Genomic DNA, 18,594 nt, shown 5'->3' on the forward strand with positions numbered 1-18,594 from the left:
GGTATGGCTATGCAGTTTTAATATGTCAGATGTTGGGAGGGCTACGTAGAATTGGGAAATTGAGCTAACAGGAGTTTGAGCACTTGCTTTTTCAAGCACATGGCAAATGAGCAAGTGTGTCATGAGCTACTAGCAGGTGAGCACCTGTTGCAGACTCACGTAAAGGACCACAGTAAATGCCGTCCTTATGTTACACACTCCATCTTCCTGATCCCAAATTTAATCACAGAGACCTTGACAGTAAAACAAAATCATACTAGCATGACAGCCCCAAAAAACAACTGTGGGGTACAACAAATTAGACAACGGTGGTGGTGCTGCGGTAGCATTGTCACCTCACAGTTTGACATTGTCCTGTTCGATTCTCAGCTAAAGCTTCTTCTGTGTGGAGACATGCATGAATGGGCGTACCTTCGTTGAAGGTTGTGTGTCAGGGCTGGCAACTTGGCAAGTAAAAATCTACTGCCAATCATTAGCGGACCGGAGTTCCGCTGAGGCGACCCCTAACTAGGAAAAGCCAAAAGACACAACAACAACAACAACAACCGGCTAGAGTAATATAAGGAAATTAGGTGCGTAGGTCATCGAGATGAAATGAAAATGGGTTTTGGTGTGGTTGGTTTTTAGTACCTGGCAGCATTCAGCAGGTGTGGCCTGAAGATTGTAAGATGGTAATCTCTGGAGATTTGAGAAGTAGAAAAGTGTACCATTCTACTGGACATCAGATGGCAGTACACCATCAGCAAAGGAACATTATATACACTCTTTACTACCAGGTTCTTATGACCACGTTGTAGTTGAGAAGTACTGCAACACTAGTGAGGTGTTAACTGGGAATCAAAACACTTTTTTAAATGTTTTCTTGCTTTCCGTCTCAACAGACCTGCTCTAAGATTAAATTCTGCAATGCTTTAGACTGAAGGCATCCATTTGAATCCCATCAATTCTGATTGCTCAGTGCAAGAACATACTGTCCAGAATTTTGCAGAGCGGCCATGATTTTGCCTCATATTTCTGCCCTTACTTCTTGTAAAATTGTTGATTCCTGGTAAATCAATGAGGATTACATTCAGTCAGTAATGTCAGACATAAGGTATATACTTCTTATTGTTCAGAAATATATGTTGATACAAAGTCTGTTTTTCTATTTAGTTTTTAAATGGATTACAGCGATATTTAAAAATTGTCCCTGATTTTAGACCTTCCCCCATTATTTTTGGCTCTGTCCAGAATTGTTGAGCAAAAAAGTTGAAAGGCATGCCATGAGCTGATGTTTTAACATCTTTGTTTTTACAAGCTATTAATAAAATGGGGATACTGTTGACTTGGTGGGTCACTCCTAATTACCCTAAAGCTTCAAATATATACAGAGTGTAGGCCAGTCTAAGAAAAAAATGAGTGTGTGCCTTTATATTTAATGAAAGTAGTCATGTTACCCCCCCCCCCCCAAAAAATAAATAAATAAAAAAAAGAGTAACAATAATCTAGCACAGTTCCTATTTCATTTTCAAACTATCACAATGAACTAATTTTAGAAAAAGACTGAAAACAGATATGTGAAAACAGTTTTAATTAAGCATTTTCAACTGCGGAATGTGACATGAATGATACATTCAAGACAGAAGACAGACATTAGTCATGGTAACTGCTCAGGCTATAAACATAAGAAATGTTAAGTCTGCTTGCCTACAATATATATAGTTCGCAAAAACTCAATAAATTAGATAGATAATCTAATAACTTCTGAAAATCATGCACAAGTCTGTACATTTTTTTCAACATTGAAAATAAAAACAATGCAGTAGGTACCTGGAATGTACACATTAGCAAACATTTGTATGAAAATACTGGAAATCTTTTTCTCCTATAAACCTTTACAAACAAAAATCACACAGCTATAGAACTCTATACTATTAACATCTTCTTATAAACCTGCACTATAAATTATATTTTCCTAATAAAAGAAGCGCTTCATGGTTATAACAAGTGTTTGAATATTAGAAACATGAATGTTAACTGGCTAAGAATGCAGCGGTGTAACTGCTGATCTAGGTAAGAATTACAGGTACAACAGTTACAAAACTTTCTCAGCTCAAGCACCAGTAGTAAACCTAGGATGTCCCTCCCTTCTTGGCACCAATAACTAAAGGAAGACAACACTCTCCACACTGCAGTGGTGAGAGATGTTTACTGAGCAGCAAGCCTTAATATCTCACAGTGACTCAGGGAAGGCAACCCCCACTTCTGTGAGGAAGATCACCCCCACAGAAGTTTGTACTGTTTGAATGTTTACTATTTTATGGTGTTTAGCAGCTAGAACCATGTGTACCAGTAACATGTGCAGATATTTGCCAGCCAGCACATACATGTGTAGCCTACAGATAGTGAGTTAAGAATAATTTATAAACCACAAGGTCCATAAATACCACCAAACACAGGGCACAGTAAAAGCTATGAATATTGTTTTGGTCATTGTTATTGTACTTCAGTACCCTTACTCTATGTAAATACAGCCAGTTACTTTAGTAATGGACAAAGTGTTAGAGCTATTTGAACAAAAGTTTTGTTTTAACTGTGCCCTGTTCTATGTTCCCACTATCTATCACATTCTAACCCCTTCCACATGGGATAATATCAATTACATTCTCAGAAACAGTTAAATAGCCAGTAACATTCTATACAAAAAAAGGTATCCTTTGAAGACCGATAAGTACTCATTCAGCTTCTATCGTATATATATTTTTTTCATTCATGCTTTGGAGTTATTGTTGCACATGTATTTGGTTTATCTAACATGGTTCATTTTAGAAAAGGTATGATCTCAGTTTAAATAAATGAAAATGTGGAACATGAATACAGCACACTAGACTCAACAGTATCTGTCACTGACGGATGAAGGAGATTTCATATTCATTGCACTGCCAATGGAAATTTTAAATTTTAATTAGCTTTTAATATACTATTACACATATGATCTAAATCTAGTGCAGCTCTAGAACCACCCCCTCAAAAAAAAAAAAAAATCACAGACACGTCTTTAACACATTTTAGCTTCATTATTGCTCAAGACAAGCATGAAGCCCACCTTCATTTGAAAACAAATGGTAATGCACACTAATTAAAATAAAGATGTGCAGGGATGAAATACTTCCCTGCACATGGACATCCAATCTCTAACCCTGTAATAAAGCAAGTCCTTACATATTCTGCCTCTGCAAACACGTTTCAAACATACCTCACAGACCCTATGTCCTTCTTTGTTAATCATTAGATACCCACTGTGAAAGAAAGATCAACAATTGTACAATTCACCACAATCCAAGACAAAGCAATGCCTTTAAAAACACAATATTGCTTATGACATTTGTGAGTCGTTTTAAAGGAACTACAATTGTTTTTACACATCCATTCAGAGTTGACAGTGTGCTAAATGAAGTAAAGCAGAAATCAGCTATTCAACTGATTCATGTGATTTAAGTTATTTTCTACTGTTAATAAGTTAAAAAAATTAAACACTGTAAATTAAGATGTTTACAGTAAACAAATCTATTATCTATTTAGAACTATGAACAAATAAGCCAAAATTCTATAAATAACTTTACAAATATACATGACAAGCAAATACAATTTTGTAAACTGCTGCACAGTTTGAACAGAATACCCAAAGGCATTAATCAGAAAACCCTAAACAGTGATGTGCTTTTAATGGTGAATGGGATAGTTAACTACGTAAATGTATAAAGAATAATGCTGTCACTGCAATATCATACAATTTTTATTTATATATTTACATCTGCCTAGAATACGTCTCTTTTTTACATTAAGAATAAGGTTCTAGCCAACTGGTACTCACAGCGGATGGCCATTACTCACTATGAATAGGGAGGAAATGGCAAGGTGATTCAGTTACAAAAAGGTGGTACAGTAATTATTTACAGCAACCTTATTATAATGTAATGTATTTATACTGAGGATTCATTTTTCCTGTTAAACAAGTGCCATCTAACAACAGTAGTATCTCAATTTGCAAAGACAGTGCCTCTTGCAGGCAACTGCAGATTATGAATTGTGTCGAACATATAATTACTATTACTAACCTGTTTAACTGAATTCCAAGGTTTTTCCTACATGCATTATTAATGGTTAACGGCTATGAATACCAGGAGACTGCCCCGTGCTTCAACTCTCTCAAAAAGGATCATTTTATATATTTTTTTACAAGAATAACATTTCAATATTTTACAACATTATATCTATATATCACTCTTTGTTGTCTTCAATGCATTTTAGGCACAGAATGGTAGCTTGGACAATTTACAGTACAATACCAGAGGTTGGTACCCCTAGTTTAATATTCCACTATGGAAGAAAACTTTACATAGTTCCTTTATGCCACACAGTGTATCTTGACTTAGTATACAGCATTTCCAGGTATAAAGCTCAAAAATAAACTCTCCTTTCATTCATCTCAGTTGTCTTAATTCAAATATCTTTTCCCCATCACTGTATGGTATACCCAAGGCTGCTAGGCATATACGTTTTTGTACTTGTGAATTTCCCGAGCAGCGAGGTTCATGTCCTGATGATGCCATTACACTGCTTCAGTAGGGATGGTTCATCAGGCAAGGGATCATGACTAAATACAGAGTCGTCTCCTGAAGAGCAGGTGCTCTGCGAGTCCTGACAAGTAGGTGAATACTGTTCAAATGGCACTGACAAATCCAGATACTCCTGATATGGAGAAAAGAAAAATAAATAAGCACTTAAACATATTCATTCACATAAGTAAAAGGCTACATTAACATCTATGTTGGAGTGACAAGCAATTAAATGCCAAATATCTGGTCAGTTCCAGCTTTCAGCTTGTACTGTATCTTCCATAAAGCTTTATGTGCACAACCTAAAAAGCACAGTATCTCTGCAAATACGCAGTGCAAACTAACTTGAGTGAGCCAACAAACTTTTAAGCTAATTACTACATGTCTGCAGACTAATTAGTATACATCATCTGCAAAACAGGCAAATGGTTAGTAACAAAGCATTCAAACTATGGCACAGTATGTCTCAAAACGTATACAAGGGTTCTTAGCTCTACAACAGAGGAGCTCGGACACAGCAACAAGTAGTCACCAGTGAAACCAACAGCATTATTTCAAACACTGGCCCAGTTGCCAGTAAGCAGCCAGGCTTAAATAATGAACTGCATCTATAACCATCTTAATGTGTTCAAGGAGTGCATGCTGGTATTTCCATCTCTTACTGCAAAAGCACCCCAGGAAAGACCACAGAAGCTGCATGAGAGAAGCATTTTATAATAAATTCACTTTTTTAAAACAAGCCTGTACAGCCACAGTCTAAGCAATCAGGCAGAATATGGGGTTAAGAGGAGGGTTTGTCAGACAAACAATGCTGGTCAGCCAGTGTGATATGGGATTCAAAAATACCGTCCCCAAAATATTATACAATTTACTGATCTGTATAAATGTCATTTCATTTTTTTTTTTTTATCAGAGGACAAATGAATTATGGAGCATTGCAAAATGCCAGTTTATACTAACTATGATTATAATGATTATAATTTTTTGCAAACATTATTTATTTATTTACAATAAATATTTAGAAGAATCTAAAAGCTGATCGTATCACCAAAATTGTACCGGCAAGTTGATGACATCATGGACTGGACCTACTTCTCCCACTGACAGTCATAAGAAAAAAATTGAAAGCATACTGTGGTAACAATTAACAGACATAAAATACCCCCCCCCAAAAAAAAAAAAATATCCCAATCATACAATATCCCAGAAAACATAATCTAATACAAAATACTGTAAAATAACACAGAATAGTAAAAAATAAAGCAATTTCTCCCAGTAACTTCACAGGAGGGAGCTTAAGCAAAAACAAAAAAGTGCAACAGAAACAAACATATTCAAAGCAGTTAGAAATCATTTTCCACATAAATCAAACACAACCATCATACATCTGACCCCACCAAAAAACACACACAAACACAGTAAAAATGCTTAAAAAGTTAGCAAATTTCTCCCGTTCACCTTAATGAGAAAAATGAAACAAAGTCATGACACTCCAAAATACACAACAATATCTAAAAAGATCACTCTCTTCCTAAAATCAAAATAAAAACAAAATAAAACCATAAATACAATGAGGAGATCTTGTGGTACCTCAGAAAGAATGGTGTCTTCTCTAACAGTAGAACAAAAAAACAAACAAAAAATCTGGAACAACTAATGAACATAAATTAAACCAAACCAGAGCCACAAAATGACAAAACTTTTAATTCAACACATCCACAGTAAGCGCTTTCAGAAAGTTTGCCTGCAGAAGTCAATATAACATGGATTGTACTGTAACTTCCATGCCATACCTTCTGAAAGATGTGAAGAGAGTGAAAAAAAAGCAAGTAACAGGATCCAGAATCATAGAAAATTTGGAAGCATTAATCGACTACTTAACAGAAAAGGAGATGGAGGCAGAGAATGGGACAGACAATAACAGGAGAGAGATTAACAAGACAGATAATAAATCTGACTGGAAACTGAATGAATACACAAATGCCATCTTGATTGGCTCATATCTGCTCTTTTGGTAGTCCCTGACCTGGCCTTGGGTAGCCTGTCAAAAAAGGATACCTCATTGGAAAGGTATATTAAGAATAGTGTGCTTGAGCTCATCTTCAAAGAAGGAGAAGATGACAGCTCATCCATGGCATCCTGCAGAGGCAAATACTGTCCTAACATCAGAACAATCAAGGTTAATACGTCCCACGTAGAAGCCCAGTATAGAGTATGTGGTAAGAGTCTTGAACAACTTTTCCTTCACTACCAAATCAGGAACGGCAGCCAGCTTCTCCAGTGCTAATGCATTGGGCAGAACTGGAACCAGAACAGGAGAGACAGAAATTTCAGAGATCTGATCCCTGATGCAGCAACGAGCATCTTCCAGCTCACCCCATCTAAAGCCAGGAGCATCTCATTAGCCTGTAAAGTGGAAAGGCGTTTCAGTTTCTGGCACCTATACTGGGCTAAATAAATCAGGTAGGAGGCTGTCCTAGGATACTTGTTTACAATTTCAGTCCCCTCCACTAAAAGCATGCAAAGGGAACCTGCTTTTAGGAGCAGAAGCAGAAGAAGAATCTGGATGCTTCCAGAACACAAATATACATCCTTGAGAACAGGCTCATTGTGTGGGATACTCAAAGACTCCCTCCTCTTTCTTTCTCAAATAATAAAATATTTTCTGGGAAGACTGTAAGAGGGTCACAAGCCAGTCTATAAGATGGCATCATAAGCCTGAGGTTTTCTCCAAATAATTCACTCATGGGGAATTCTAAGGAATTGAAGTCTCAATGTCCTTATCCGTTTCAGACATAAGGGCATCAGGAACCTCTGACTCCCACTTCCGGAATAAACAGGATGAGGCAAAATCTCCTCTCAGCCCAATTTACAGAGTGATGGGCAAGTAACAGTGGTCAACTGAACACTGTATCACAAAGAAACTCTTGAAAAATGCAGTACTGAGGTTGGAAAGGCCTGCAAAGGCTCCAAGAATGTGCTCCCACACTTGTGAGGATAGCTTCTATCAGATATTGAACAGCTGATGCATATGCAGTGCTTAGGCCTTTTACTCAGCGTCTGCCAGATTCAAAGGAAAGAGTGAGAAGTAGTCATCACAGTCTACACCAGGAAACTCAATGGACTGTCCCATGGATGCAAGTTTGGGAAGTGATGGGCACACCTCAGGATGCATCCCTCCAAGGAGACTGCTGAGGATGCATTTCTTGCAGACTACTCTTTATCAATGGATGATGGCTGTGAGCTCAACAATTCAGTAGTCAAGGGGAGCTGGCAACATGTAAGGACTCTAAGGTCACTTCTAGGGTGGATATGACTTATGTCTATATAGAACCACTGCACAGCAGTGCAGGGCTGGAATGCTCTACTAGACTGGCACAAGAAGCCACAGTGTACACCAGGGGTAAGTAAATGTGCCCGAGTGTGGAATCAGAAAGTAAAATAATAGTTATGTAGTCATCATTCATCACGTTAGGGTCTTGGATCCAACATCAGATATGAGCCGGCATACTTTAGACAACAGCTTAGCTCAAGTTCCTCCCCTCCCATGATGCTCTGCTACCCCCTAACCCCTCTAATCGAGTTTGCGCTGGAGAAAGAAGACAGACAGAAACGATTTGCCACCAACATCCTGCTAATCCTTCAGGAAGGGGGTCGGAGGGTGGGACCATGATGAATGGTGACTACAGATAACATCTTAGTCACCATTCGTCACAATAGGGTCAGAGTCCCCAGCTACCTAAAGTCCTGGGTGGCCTCAAGGAAGGACATGCTGAAGAAACGTGGAGCCAAAGGAAGTCCTTCCTCTAGAAACCAAATCCAACTTACAGTGGGAGATAAATGAATGAGGTGAAGACCAAGTTGCTGCTGCACAAATGTCATTCAAAGATGGGCGTGCTGCAAAAGCAGCTGAAGTAGCCACTGCCCTGGTGGAATGACCCTTCACTGACCCAGACAAAGGAACACCACTCGAGGAAAAAATGAAGGAAATGCACTGAGAGATCCAATGGGAAACAGTAATCTTTGACACTCCTTGGCCCTTTCAGTTTGCAGAAAAGGCCACAAACATCTGGTCTGAAAGGTGAAAGGCTTTGGGTCTATGCAGATAGAAACAGAGCTGACGATGAACATCTAATGTGTGTAAAATATACTGTCCCTTATTGGAATAGTTAGGGAAGAATACTGGAAGTTGGAAACATTGACTGAGATTAGCCTCAGAAGCCACTTTACGCATAAAAGAGGGATTAGGCTTCAGAGCTACTCTGTCTTTATGGAATATTAAATAAGGCGGCTTAATAGTAAGAGCCTGGAACTAAGACACTCTTTTAGCTGAAGTAACAGCCACTAAAAGGGCACTTTTCCAAGAAAGAAATTTTAGATCACAGGATGCAGCGGGTTCAAAGGGGGGGGGGGGTTAGTTAAAAATTGCAGCACCAAGGAAAGGTCCCATGGGGGAGAAGGGTCCTTAACAGGGGGATGTAACATAAACACACTTTTCAAAAAAGCTTTGCAGAGACAAGAAGAAAAGGTAGGGTCTTTGCGAAGATGAAAATTTGAAATTGCTGCCAACTGAACTTTGATAGTAAAAAAACTGGCACCCTCCTTGAAGAGAGAGGCCAGGAAAAGAAGAACGTCAGGAATGGGAGCTGAAAAAGGGTCGAAATTACTATTCTTTGCCCATATGGAGAATCATTTCCACTTGCTACTGTATACCTTCTTTGTGGAAGATTTCTGGGAAACAAGGACAATCCCTCACTGGCGAGGCCAGCCTTGACTTAGCCAAGATCACTAGAAGTGGACAAACCATGCTGTCAGACGAGGAGTCTGTAGATTCGGGAGTGGAAGTAGTGACAGATGGGAAATCTGATCCTGGCATGGATCGAGAGCCCAAGGTGGGTGCTTCAGATGAGACCGTAGGAGGGGGAATCACACCTGCTGAGGCCAGAAGGGGGCATGAGGATCAACTGTGTCCTGAGGCATCTGGCTTTCTGAAGAACACTGGAAATTAATGGCAATGGGGGGAAGGCATAAAGGAGACCCGGAGGCCAATCATGAGTGAGTGCGTCTCTGGGGGAGTCTCCTCTGGGGGGATCAATGCAAAGAAATTGCTGCATTTGTGATTGAGAGGGGATGCAAACAGATTGCAGCTCGGCTGTCCCCATCAACAGAAAATCTGCTTCACCACTACAGGATTCAGGGGCCACTCGTGAGGGGTCAGAATAGCCCTGCTAGCTTGTTCCCCCAGCACATTGGATACTCCGGGAATGTGTGTTGCAATAAGAAAGTGCCCCGAGGACATCACCCATTCCCAAAACCTCATGGCCTCACAACAAAGTGGATAAGAACACTGGCCCCCTTGCTTGTTTATGTACCATACAACAGCCATGTTGTTCAATAGAACTGCAATTGTCCCCAGAGGGAGGCAATCCTGAAAGGCTTGCAATGATAAAAGGACTGCTTTCATCTCCAGAACGTTTATGTGCAGCTCGATCTCTGAGGGACACCATGTCCCTTGGACAGTCTTTCCCTGGAAACGCCCCCCCCCACCCTAGGAGGGCAGCATCCATGGTGACAGTGGCCTTGGGAACTGGAGGGCAAAAGGACCTGCCTGTGAAGAGGTCCGGGGAATGCATCCACCACAAAAGATGTTTCCGACAAATTGGATTGAGGCAAATGGGGACCAACAGGGGATGAAATAGAATGGACCACTGAACTGCTAGAGTCCACTGCAGTACTCTCATGTAGTACCTTGCAAGTGGAATGAGGTAAATGGCAGCTGCCATGGAGCCTAGGGCCCTGAGGGTGTGAGACACTGGAGGACAAGTTTGCTCCAGAAAAACCTGAACGTGAGAGCGGATAAGAAGTACTTGGTGGAGAGGAAGCGCTGCATCTTCCAAGGTGGTATCCAACTGAGTGGTTATGAATTCCAGTTGTTGGGTTGGAACAAAGAAAGATTTGGCCAGGTTTACTGTAATCCCCAACTGATCGAAGAGGAAGAGCAGGAAACGTATGTTCTCCAGTAGTTGATGCTTTGTGGGGGCTGTAAGGAGCCAATCATCTAGGTAGGGAAACACCTGGAGTCCCTGCAGCCTGAGATGAGCTGCTACTGCTGCCATGCATTTGGTGAACACCTGGGGGGGCTGTGGTGAGGCCAAAGGGCAGGGCCCTGAACTGAAAATGATTGGCTCCCAAGCAAAAGTGGAGAAATCTCCTGGGCCGTCAATTTATCCTGATATGGTAGTACTTGTCCTGGAGAGCCACTGAGCACATCCAGTCACTGCTGTGCAAAAGAGGCACATCTGACTTGCACAGTAAACATATGAAACTTTGACTTCTTGACAAATAGACTGAGGTCTAGAACAGGACACAGGTCCCCTATTCTCTTAGGAACTAAAAAGAAGCGGGAATAAGTTCTGGATCCTCCCTGTCCTGCAGGGACCTTTTGGATGGCACTTTTTTGAAGAAGGTTCAAGACCTCCTGGCTGGCCAACTCTCTCTGACTAGGTGTCATATCTGGTAGAGTTCTGATCTTTGGTGAGTTTTCTGAAAAGGGAATGCAATAGCCCCTGGATATAATAGCTAGCACCCATTGATCGCTTGTGATATTTGCTCAGTCTAAAGGGTGCAAGGTCAATCGACCTCTGACTGCCTACAGGGAGGGACAGTCGGGCAATGCCTTAGGGGCACTTAAAAAGTTTCTCAGAGAAGGGCTCCCTGGAACCTTGATTCTGTGGGCCTCCTCTGCCTCTGGAGCAACATCTGCCATTGAAACCTCATCCCCATCCACTGGAAGAGGAATCGTTTGAACATCCGAAAGGAAGACTGTGCCTTGCAGAACCACATTTTCCTATTCCCATTTTGGATCTTTGAAAAGGACCTTTGAGCAGTAGAAAATCTAATCCCAACAGCCAACAACATCTTTCCTTCCTGTTCACTGTGGGTCAAAGTCTCTTTAATGCTGGGTCCAAAGAGGGTGGACTCATCAAAGGGGGCATTGCTGAATGACATCTTAAAGGCCTCTGTGTACCCGCTTAGGTGCAGCAGGCATGATGCCTGATGGCAATGCCTGTACCCGCTGCCTATGAGGAACCTTCTGCCATGTTGCCAATTAACCTCATGGACAAACTGGCTATAGAAGTAAGAGTGGCCAGTTTGGGAGAAATGGTCTTAAATTCCTCCATAGACATGGACTTTGTGAGGGAAGTTGAAAGCTCCTTAATCAAGTCCCACTGGAGATGGATGAAGTGAGTAAGATAGTTCAAAGCTCACAGGATAAAGGAAGCCAAAGTGAACACCCGCCTTCCGAATGTGTCCAGAGCTCTCAATTCACGTCTGGGAGGATGGACAGAAGAACTCTGCTCTTCCAACTCTTTCTTGGTGGTGGCAGCCACCACAATAGCATCAAGCAGGACTATCTTGGACCAGAAAGCCTTATCCAAAGGGGGGCTGAGAAACTTGTCTGCTCTTTTGGGCACTGGCTCCATGCTATCTGGCTCCTTCCAAGCCCTGCTGGCAACAAGGTTGATAAGACGGTCAGCAGTGGGGGACACCCAAGAGGTAGATGGGCCCATCCCGAAAGCCTCCAGAAGCATAGTTTCTTCAGAGGATGGGGGTTTGGCAGACCAAACACCCTTAGCTTTAAAGATTTCAAGTATGTCTCCAAAGGAGAGACCCATCCCCCTCATCGGCATCCGTGTCCTTGGTTAAGGATTGCATAGGGGAGTCCAGATGTCTCCTCTTACATGTCCTCTTCTGAGGAGCTTCCTCCACTGGAGGCTGTGGGGAAGACTCAGAAGAGGAGGGGACCCCTATGGGGGAGGATCCCCCAGAGGCTAGACAAGAAGGGCTGACCAGGAAGAAGATGAATGGGTCAGCTCAAATACTGGGGTTGGGAAGGATGACTGTGAGTGGGGGAGGAAACTCTGGCAGCAGAGAAGGATCTTTTTGCTGCCCAGAATGCGGAGGGACTGGACGAGGCCCTGTCCCCCCCTCCTGCTGATAACACCACAGCAAAAGAAGCAGAAGACCCCACCAGACATCCCACCACTCTGGACAGTGCTGGCGCAGAGCTGTCAAGCACCAAAGTACCGAGGGGTAGCGAATGATCCAAAAAGCCCAGACTGGAACCTGCCCCCAAGGACTTTGGGACCGCAGCTCAGACTGGAGTAACCATCTTCCCTGGGGGTATAGGAATAAAACCATTCACCTTACTGATGGGGCAGGAACCAAAATGGGGCCCAAAACCCCCACCGCCTCTACATTGTGCACCAGTCCCTGAGAATCCAATCTGGAGGTCAGATGAGGAGTAGATAAGTGGGGAGTGGATGACTGTTCCATGAGCCTGTGGGCTGGGGCAGCCAGTAGCCCCAACTTGATTTGAGACTTTAAGAATGACTGCATCATCCTAGCTACATCTACAGGGAAAACACTTCTGGATGATTGGTAGGAGATGGAGGACCTCACTGGAGAACCATGCCAAGACCTGGAAGATCTCCTCCTGCTCTCTGGAGAGCGAGCCTTGCGTGGAGGGGTAAACATCTGCTCTTCACCCGAAAGGCGCCAATGGAAATTCCTCCACAATAACGGGGGCCTACATGGTTCTTGGATCCAGCTGACTCAGCGACGAGTATAATAAAGGATCCGAGGAAATGGGTCTCGAAACCGTCAGATCCGAGATGGTCGGATCTATGGCAAGAGTACCCTTTATTGAAGGCTTTGAAGCCTGAACCTTGGATTGAGGGGTCAAAATCAAAACTGTCAGATCTGAAGACCTGGAGCCCAAGGCCTTGGATCCAGGTGTAGACTCTCTAGAAGCTCTGGGATCTGAGGCTCTCGGATCTGACACCACACCATCTGGAGTCAGATCTGGAGACCTGGGATCTGACAGCCTGGGACACTTGGACAATGGCTCCACCAAGGAAACAGATGAGGAGGGAACCTTTTTCTTTGCTCTGGAGGAGCCCGATTTGATCAGGGTTTCAGTGACCAAAGGGCCCCCCTTGACCAAGCCTTTAATTAAAAGCTTGTTTCAGTGGTCGACCAATGCTCTGGGGCTGAAAGTGGCACAAATGCCACATTCAACCTCCAGATGGCCACTGCCTAGACAATAGAGGCACTCCTCATGTGAGTTGGCGACAGGCATCTTCTGACCACATTAGGAGCACCTCTTAAACTCTAAGGGTTTCTCCAACATGGAGGAGGCCAAGCAAACAAAACTGAAGGAACAATCCAATCACACAGTTAGACACACAGTCCAAGGTCTAAGCATCACAAAATCCGTCCAAGCACACAACAACTTAAAAACGAACTTAACAACAACCAGAAACAGTAACCAAATTTAGAAAATAAACTCCAGAGCCCAAAAGGTTGCCAAACTGATAAAAGTCCAAAAACAGGAAGGAAATAGGAAGGAAAATGAACTGCTGAACTGGCAGAACCCTACACTAACAAAGGAAGGGAGATCTGAAGAAACAGCGGAAAAAGAAGCCCAAATAAAACTACCTTACTTACAAAACCACAAGAGCTGAGCAAACTGCGTCTGACTAGCAAAAGTGGCAAATGAGATCTAAGGGGTTATAAGGCAGCAGAGCATCATGGGAGGGGAGGAGCTTGAGCTAAGGTTTCGCCTGAAATATGCCAGCTCGGATCCAATGTCGGATCCAAGACCCTAATGTGAGGAATGGTGACTAAGATAACATCAGATTAGTCCAGCGTTGGTGAAATCCCAGCATTCGCCCTTTGTAGAGGGCCTCCAAAAGTGGATCATTACTTTTAAGGTCTACCCTTTGGGTCTACCTATGTACGTGAAAGATTTTGTAAAAAAATAACTTGACTGCCAGCAACATTTTTCACTATTAGCTGTTGGGGGATGAATACAAAGTTTAAAGATTCTATTGCATTCCTATGGCTCTTCTTTTGCCAAGCATAAGCATTTCAAAGGAACAGAATACTAGACCATGGCACTGATCAACAAATATACACTACTCAAGTCTCACTCAAAAGTCACTTTTAATAAGTACTGATAGTAACTGAATGTCCCGATCTTGCAGCAGTACCTGTATTTACTGTAGACAGTCAAATGGGTAAGTCTCTAAGAGATCATGCAAACAGGGAGTACAGAGAACAACTGGTGTTATACAGAATTGATTATTTCTTTTTCGTCTCTGTCTTTGTGGTATTTTTTCTTTTTCTGTGTTTCTAAGATTGTGCAAGAAATTCTCTGCAGCACAGCACGCTTTATGTGTGTGTGTGTGTGTGTGTGTGTGTGTGTGTGTTCATAAAACTAGTTTTACATTGTGTGTGTGTGTGTGTGTGTGTGTGTGTGTGTGTGTGTGTGTGTGTGTGTGTGTGTGTGTGTGTGTGTGTGTGTGTGTGTGTGAGTTTTTATTACAGGTTCATAGGAGGTTACTAGGCTAGCAGCCCTAGAGCCTTTCTAAGTCTAGCTTTGTTAATCCTAGGTTGCCCCATCTGTCCGTGGTTAGATGGACGTACTTTACAGATTAGCACCAACTACCTCTGTCCATGAGGGACATGAGTGTCACCCTTGGGGTGAATTTGCAGTCTGTGTATGCTTGGCCACTCAGTAGTAGAGGTTTAATGTATGATATTATTTGATTGTTGGGCAACATCAGACAATTTAGATGCATATTGTCATCTAACATGTATGGTTTTTTTTGGACAACTGAAGCATAGTTCCTTGTTAAGATGCCTTCGATACACTCCATAAGGGCAAGGTTAATTGCACTGGGTGAGCATCTTGTTGGTATGAAGAGACACCATCCACCTGCACTGGTGGTGATCTAGGTTCAAACAGAGCCTTGGGTAGCACAGGGTTGGGCAGTGTTGAAAAGCTCAAGTAGATAATGGCCTGCTCTGTTCCACCGACGACAGGGATGGTTTATCCTACTGTAGTACCAACTCCTAGTAGATAGCAAGGGATAGTCCTGGGCCAGAATGGGGATTTAGAAACTGGCATAATTATTTAGCAATGACAATGACATCCTTAGGTAGGGGACCACCGCATGGTGGAATATGTAGAGTGCAGTACTGAGGTGTACTGTAGGTCTGCAGTGGGGGGAGAAGACTCAGGACGTAAAAAGAAAATCCCTCCCACTCCTACTCCATGATACTTATACATGCTATTCCCAAATTCTCCAAGGAGTCCCCAGCTCACATTTACTACTCATCTCTGGACATCCACACTCTGTAAGGTATAGTACTCATATTATTTTGTAATACTGTATATGTAAAGTTTTTAAACCTAAACAGTGTTAAAAAATACAAGTTAAGTGTTGAGGGGTAACATCTGCAAACATGCAGTGATTGGGAGTATAAGATTAGACTGGGAGGGCATACTCTAAGTAATAAAATAAGAAAGCACTTTTTCACAAGGGGAGTAGTATATTTATAGAGAAGCAGCAGAATGAATGGACAGGACAAACTCAACTCATCTCAACTTGTAGTGTTTCAAAATAACACCTTTCTTAGAACAGGTGAATAAACTTTGGCAGGAAGACAGCGCTGGATTTGGATTCTGGCTAAATATTATGTTATGCTGTGATGAAACAAGAGCAGTCAAACTGTTTGCACTGCTTCCCATATTGCATTAAGAAAGGATATGTAATATACTGACATTGCGGAACTCTGGAGGTTAGGACATTTTTATTTACCCAATAAGTTATATGATGTCAGAGTTAGCATATTTTATTTTGTTGTTAAAGTCAGTAATTTATGTTGGTATTACATGGTTTTATTAACTGCAGTTTCTACCACTATGGATTTTATAATGAGAAATTGATCCACAGGTTTTATAAACGGGTCTATATCAGTTGAGCAAAAACCCCTTTACGCGAATACGAATACGGCAAACCGCATTGCGCAAAGTACATAAACCTCGAACGGTCAAAACCGCAAATTCCGAAATGTCGATTTGTTTTGGTTGGCCCATCTGCGGTATAGTTTCGTAATGTAAGTGTGCGATAGATAGGATTTTAGGATTAGGATTTGGGTTAAGGTAAGTGCATAGATAGGTAATGTATGTAAGATTTAGTGTAGTGTTAGATGTAGGGTTTTTTAAGTGTATGTATGTGTGTTATTTATTTTGTTTGGGTGTATGTCTGTAGGGGAAGTGTGCGGTAGTTACGGACCTTAGGGTTAGGGAGGGGTTAAGGATAGTGGATAGATAGTTGCGTATGTTGGGTTTAGTGTAGTGTTGGAAGTAGGGTTTTGTTAAATGTATGTATGTGGATTATTTATTTTGTTTGGGTGTATGTCTGTAGGGTTTGGTTAATGTATGTATGTGGTTTATTTATTTTGTTTGGGTAGGTACTAAGTAGTGAGCGGTGGGGTTGGCCGACTATGATAGTTCGATATTTTATTTTTCGCGGTTTAGTGCGTTCGAGATTTTCGCGGTTCGAGGTATAGGGGTCACTGTTTAGATATTCGCGTAAAGGGGTTTTCGCTCAACTGATATAGACCCTTATAAACTATGCAGTAGTTAAAAAAAGGGCACTACCACTCATACCTGTGTACGTCTTTTTAAAGTTAACACTGGTGTTCTACGTTCAACAGTAAACATTACTTCCCAACACCATGTTAACAATTACCACTTAAAAAATGGCTTCTTGCCTTCTGACTAGAAAAACAATTTCAGTTTATCACTATACTTGATTGCTTTGAATTCATATGACTTGATTAAGCCAATTAAGTTGCATGTCATGTGTATGGCACACAAAGTCACAAATGACCTTCTCCTCATAAAATGTGTTATCCCACCACAGATAATTTAATACTTGCCACATGATATGCAACACGTTGTCGCCATGATTACATTGTTCACTATTGCCAGCTGTATGTCTGGCACGTTTTCTACATGTTTTATGAGTTTTAAAGAAAATTACACGTGCCAACTACAACAACATATGTTCCAAATAAAACAAGGTGTACTAAGTGAAGAAAAGAAACATTTAGTCAAAATGTCATGTTAACTAGTGTTTAAAATATACTTACATCAGTAGACGTCAACGTCAGCACCCTGTCAAGGTCTTCAACTAACTGCTTGAATGTAGGCCTTTGCGAAGGGACTGCATGCCAACATTCTCTCATTATCATATACCTGAAAATCAGTTATTGTATAAGTGAAAAAAGCAGAACCATGTACAGTAAATTAAAAGTCAACGCAAGTGCCATTTGTATGTAGCTTGGACATAACAGTGCTTAATAAATGCTACCAAAAATGTTACTTTTACTTATAAAAAGAGGACTGAAAACTTGTCTTCTAATTTGTTTTTAATGCCCTATATTTTGCAATGAAATTTGCAGTGCTAATTTCACAGAAAGGCTGCCCCAGTAATCCATTACTATGTTGTTTATTCAAATGTGGTGCAGGACGAAACAACACTCTCCTCTTACGCAGCTCAGATCTTCCTTTAGATAACATTCTGCTTTCACATCTGATCATATTCCAGAGTTGCTCCTTTTGCAGTAAATCCCATACAAGGTGCTAATGGTCGGATATGGCTATCCCAACTCCACTGCCAAGATGAGCTTCCTATGCTGCTAAGTCACTACAGTTTGCATACTACACTGTTACAGAAAACAAATGAATACTTATAAACCCCATACTTGCTTAATGTATTCTGTTAACCAGGTAGCTTTCACCACACCTATGGCTGTTATCAGGAGGGAACAAAGGCAGAACTTCTAACAACTGTGACAGTTTGGTCAGAACACCCAGCAAATGTTCTTATTCTTTTTTCAAAAAGTGATATCGGATCCTTAACTTCCACCAGAATGACAGCAAATCAGGCAGAAGAAACACACTGGTTTAAAGAGTCACCCGAATGACAAAATCTCAGCAGTGTAGTCCCCCCCCCAAGCTTATACTGTACTGAATTATGGTATTACTACTGTGATATGAAGTCAGGCATTTGTCCTGGGGATAAAACCTAATGTTTCTAACTAAAAAGGTGAGTGTATTACCTGCCATGGTGACAAT

At 41.5% G+C, this 18,594-nt stretch overlaps 1 protein-coding gene across 7 annotated transcripts in view; it reads right to left on the minus strand.

Moving 5' to 3' along the window:
* Positions 1-1,553: 1,553 nt before the first annotated feature.
* FGFR3 (fibroblast growth factor receptor 3) overlaps positions 1,554-18,594 on the minus strand; it is a 295,198-nt gene continuing 278,157 nt past the window's right edge. For all 7 annotated transcript variants that reach the window (XM_044062303.1, XM_044062298.1, XM_044062297.1 and 4 more), the window contains 2 exons: positions 17,607-17,712; positions 1,554-4,731 (listed from right to left, as the gene is read on the minus strand). In XM_044062303.1, the coding sequence (XP_043918238.1) occupies positions 4,573-4,731; positions 17,607-17,712 (265 nt within the window). In that variant the 3' untranslated portion in view covers positions 1,554-4,572. The remainder of the gene's footprint in view (positions 4,732-17,606; positions 17,713-18,594) is intronic.

This window comes from Protopterus annectens, chromosome 2.part1, assembly GCF_019279795.1.
Source record: "Protopterus annectens isolate FY-2018-M chromosome 2.part1, PAN1.0, whole genome shotgun sequence".
Taxonomy (NCBI): domain Eukaryota; kingdom Metazoa; phylum Chordata; order Ceratodontiformes; family Protopteridae; genus Protopterus; species Protopterus annectens.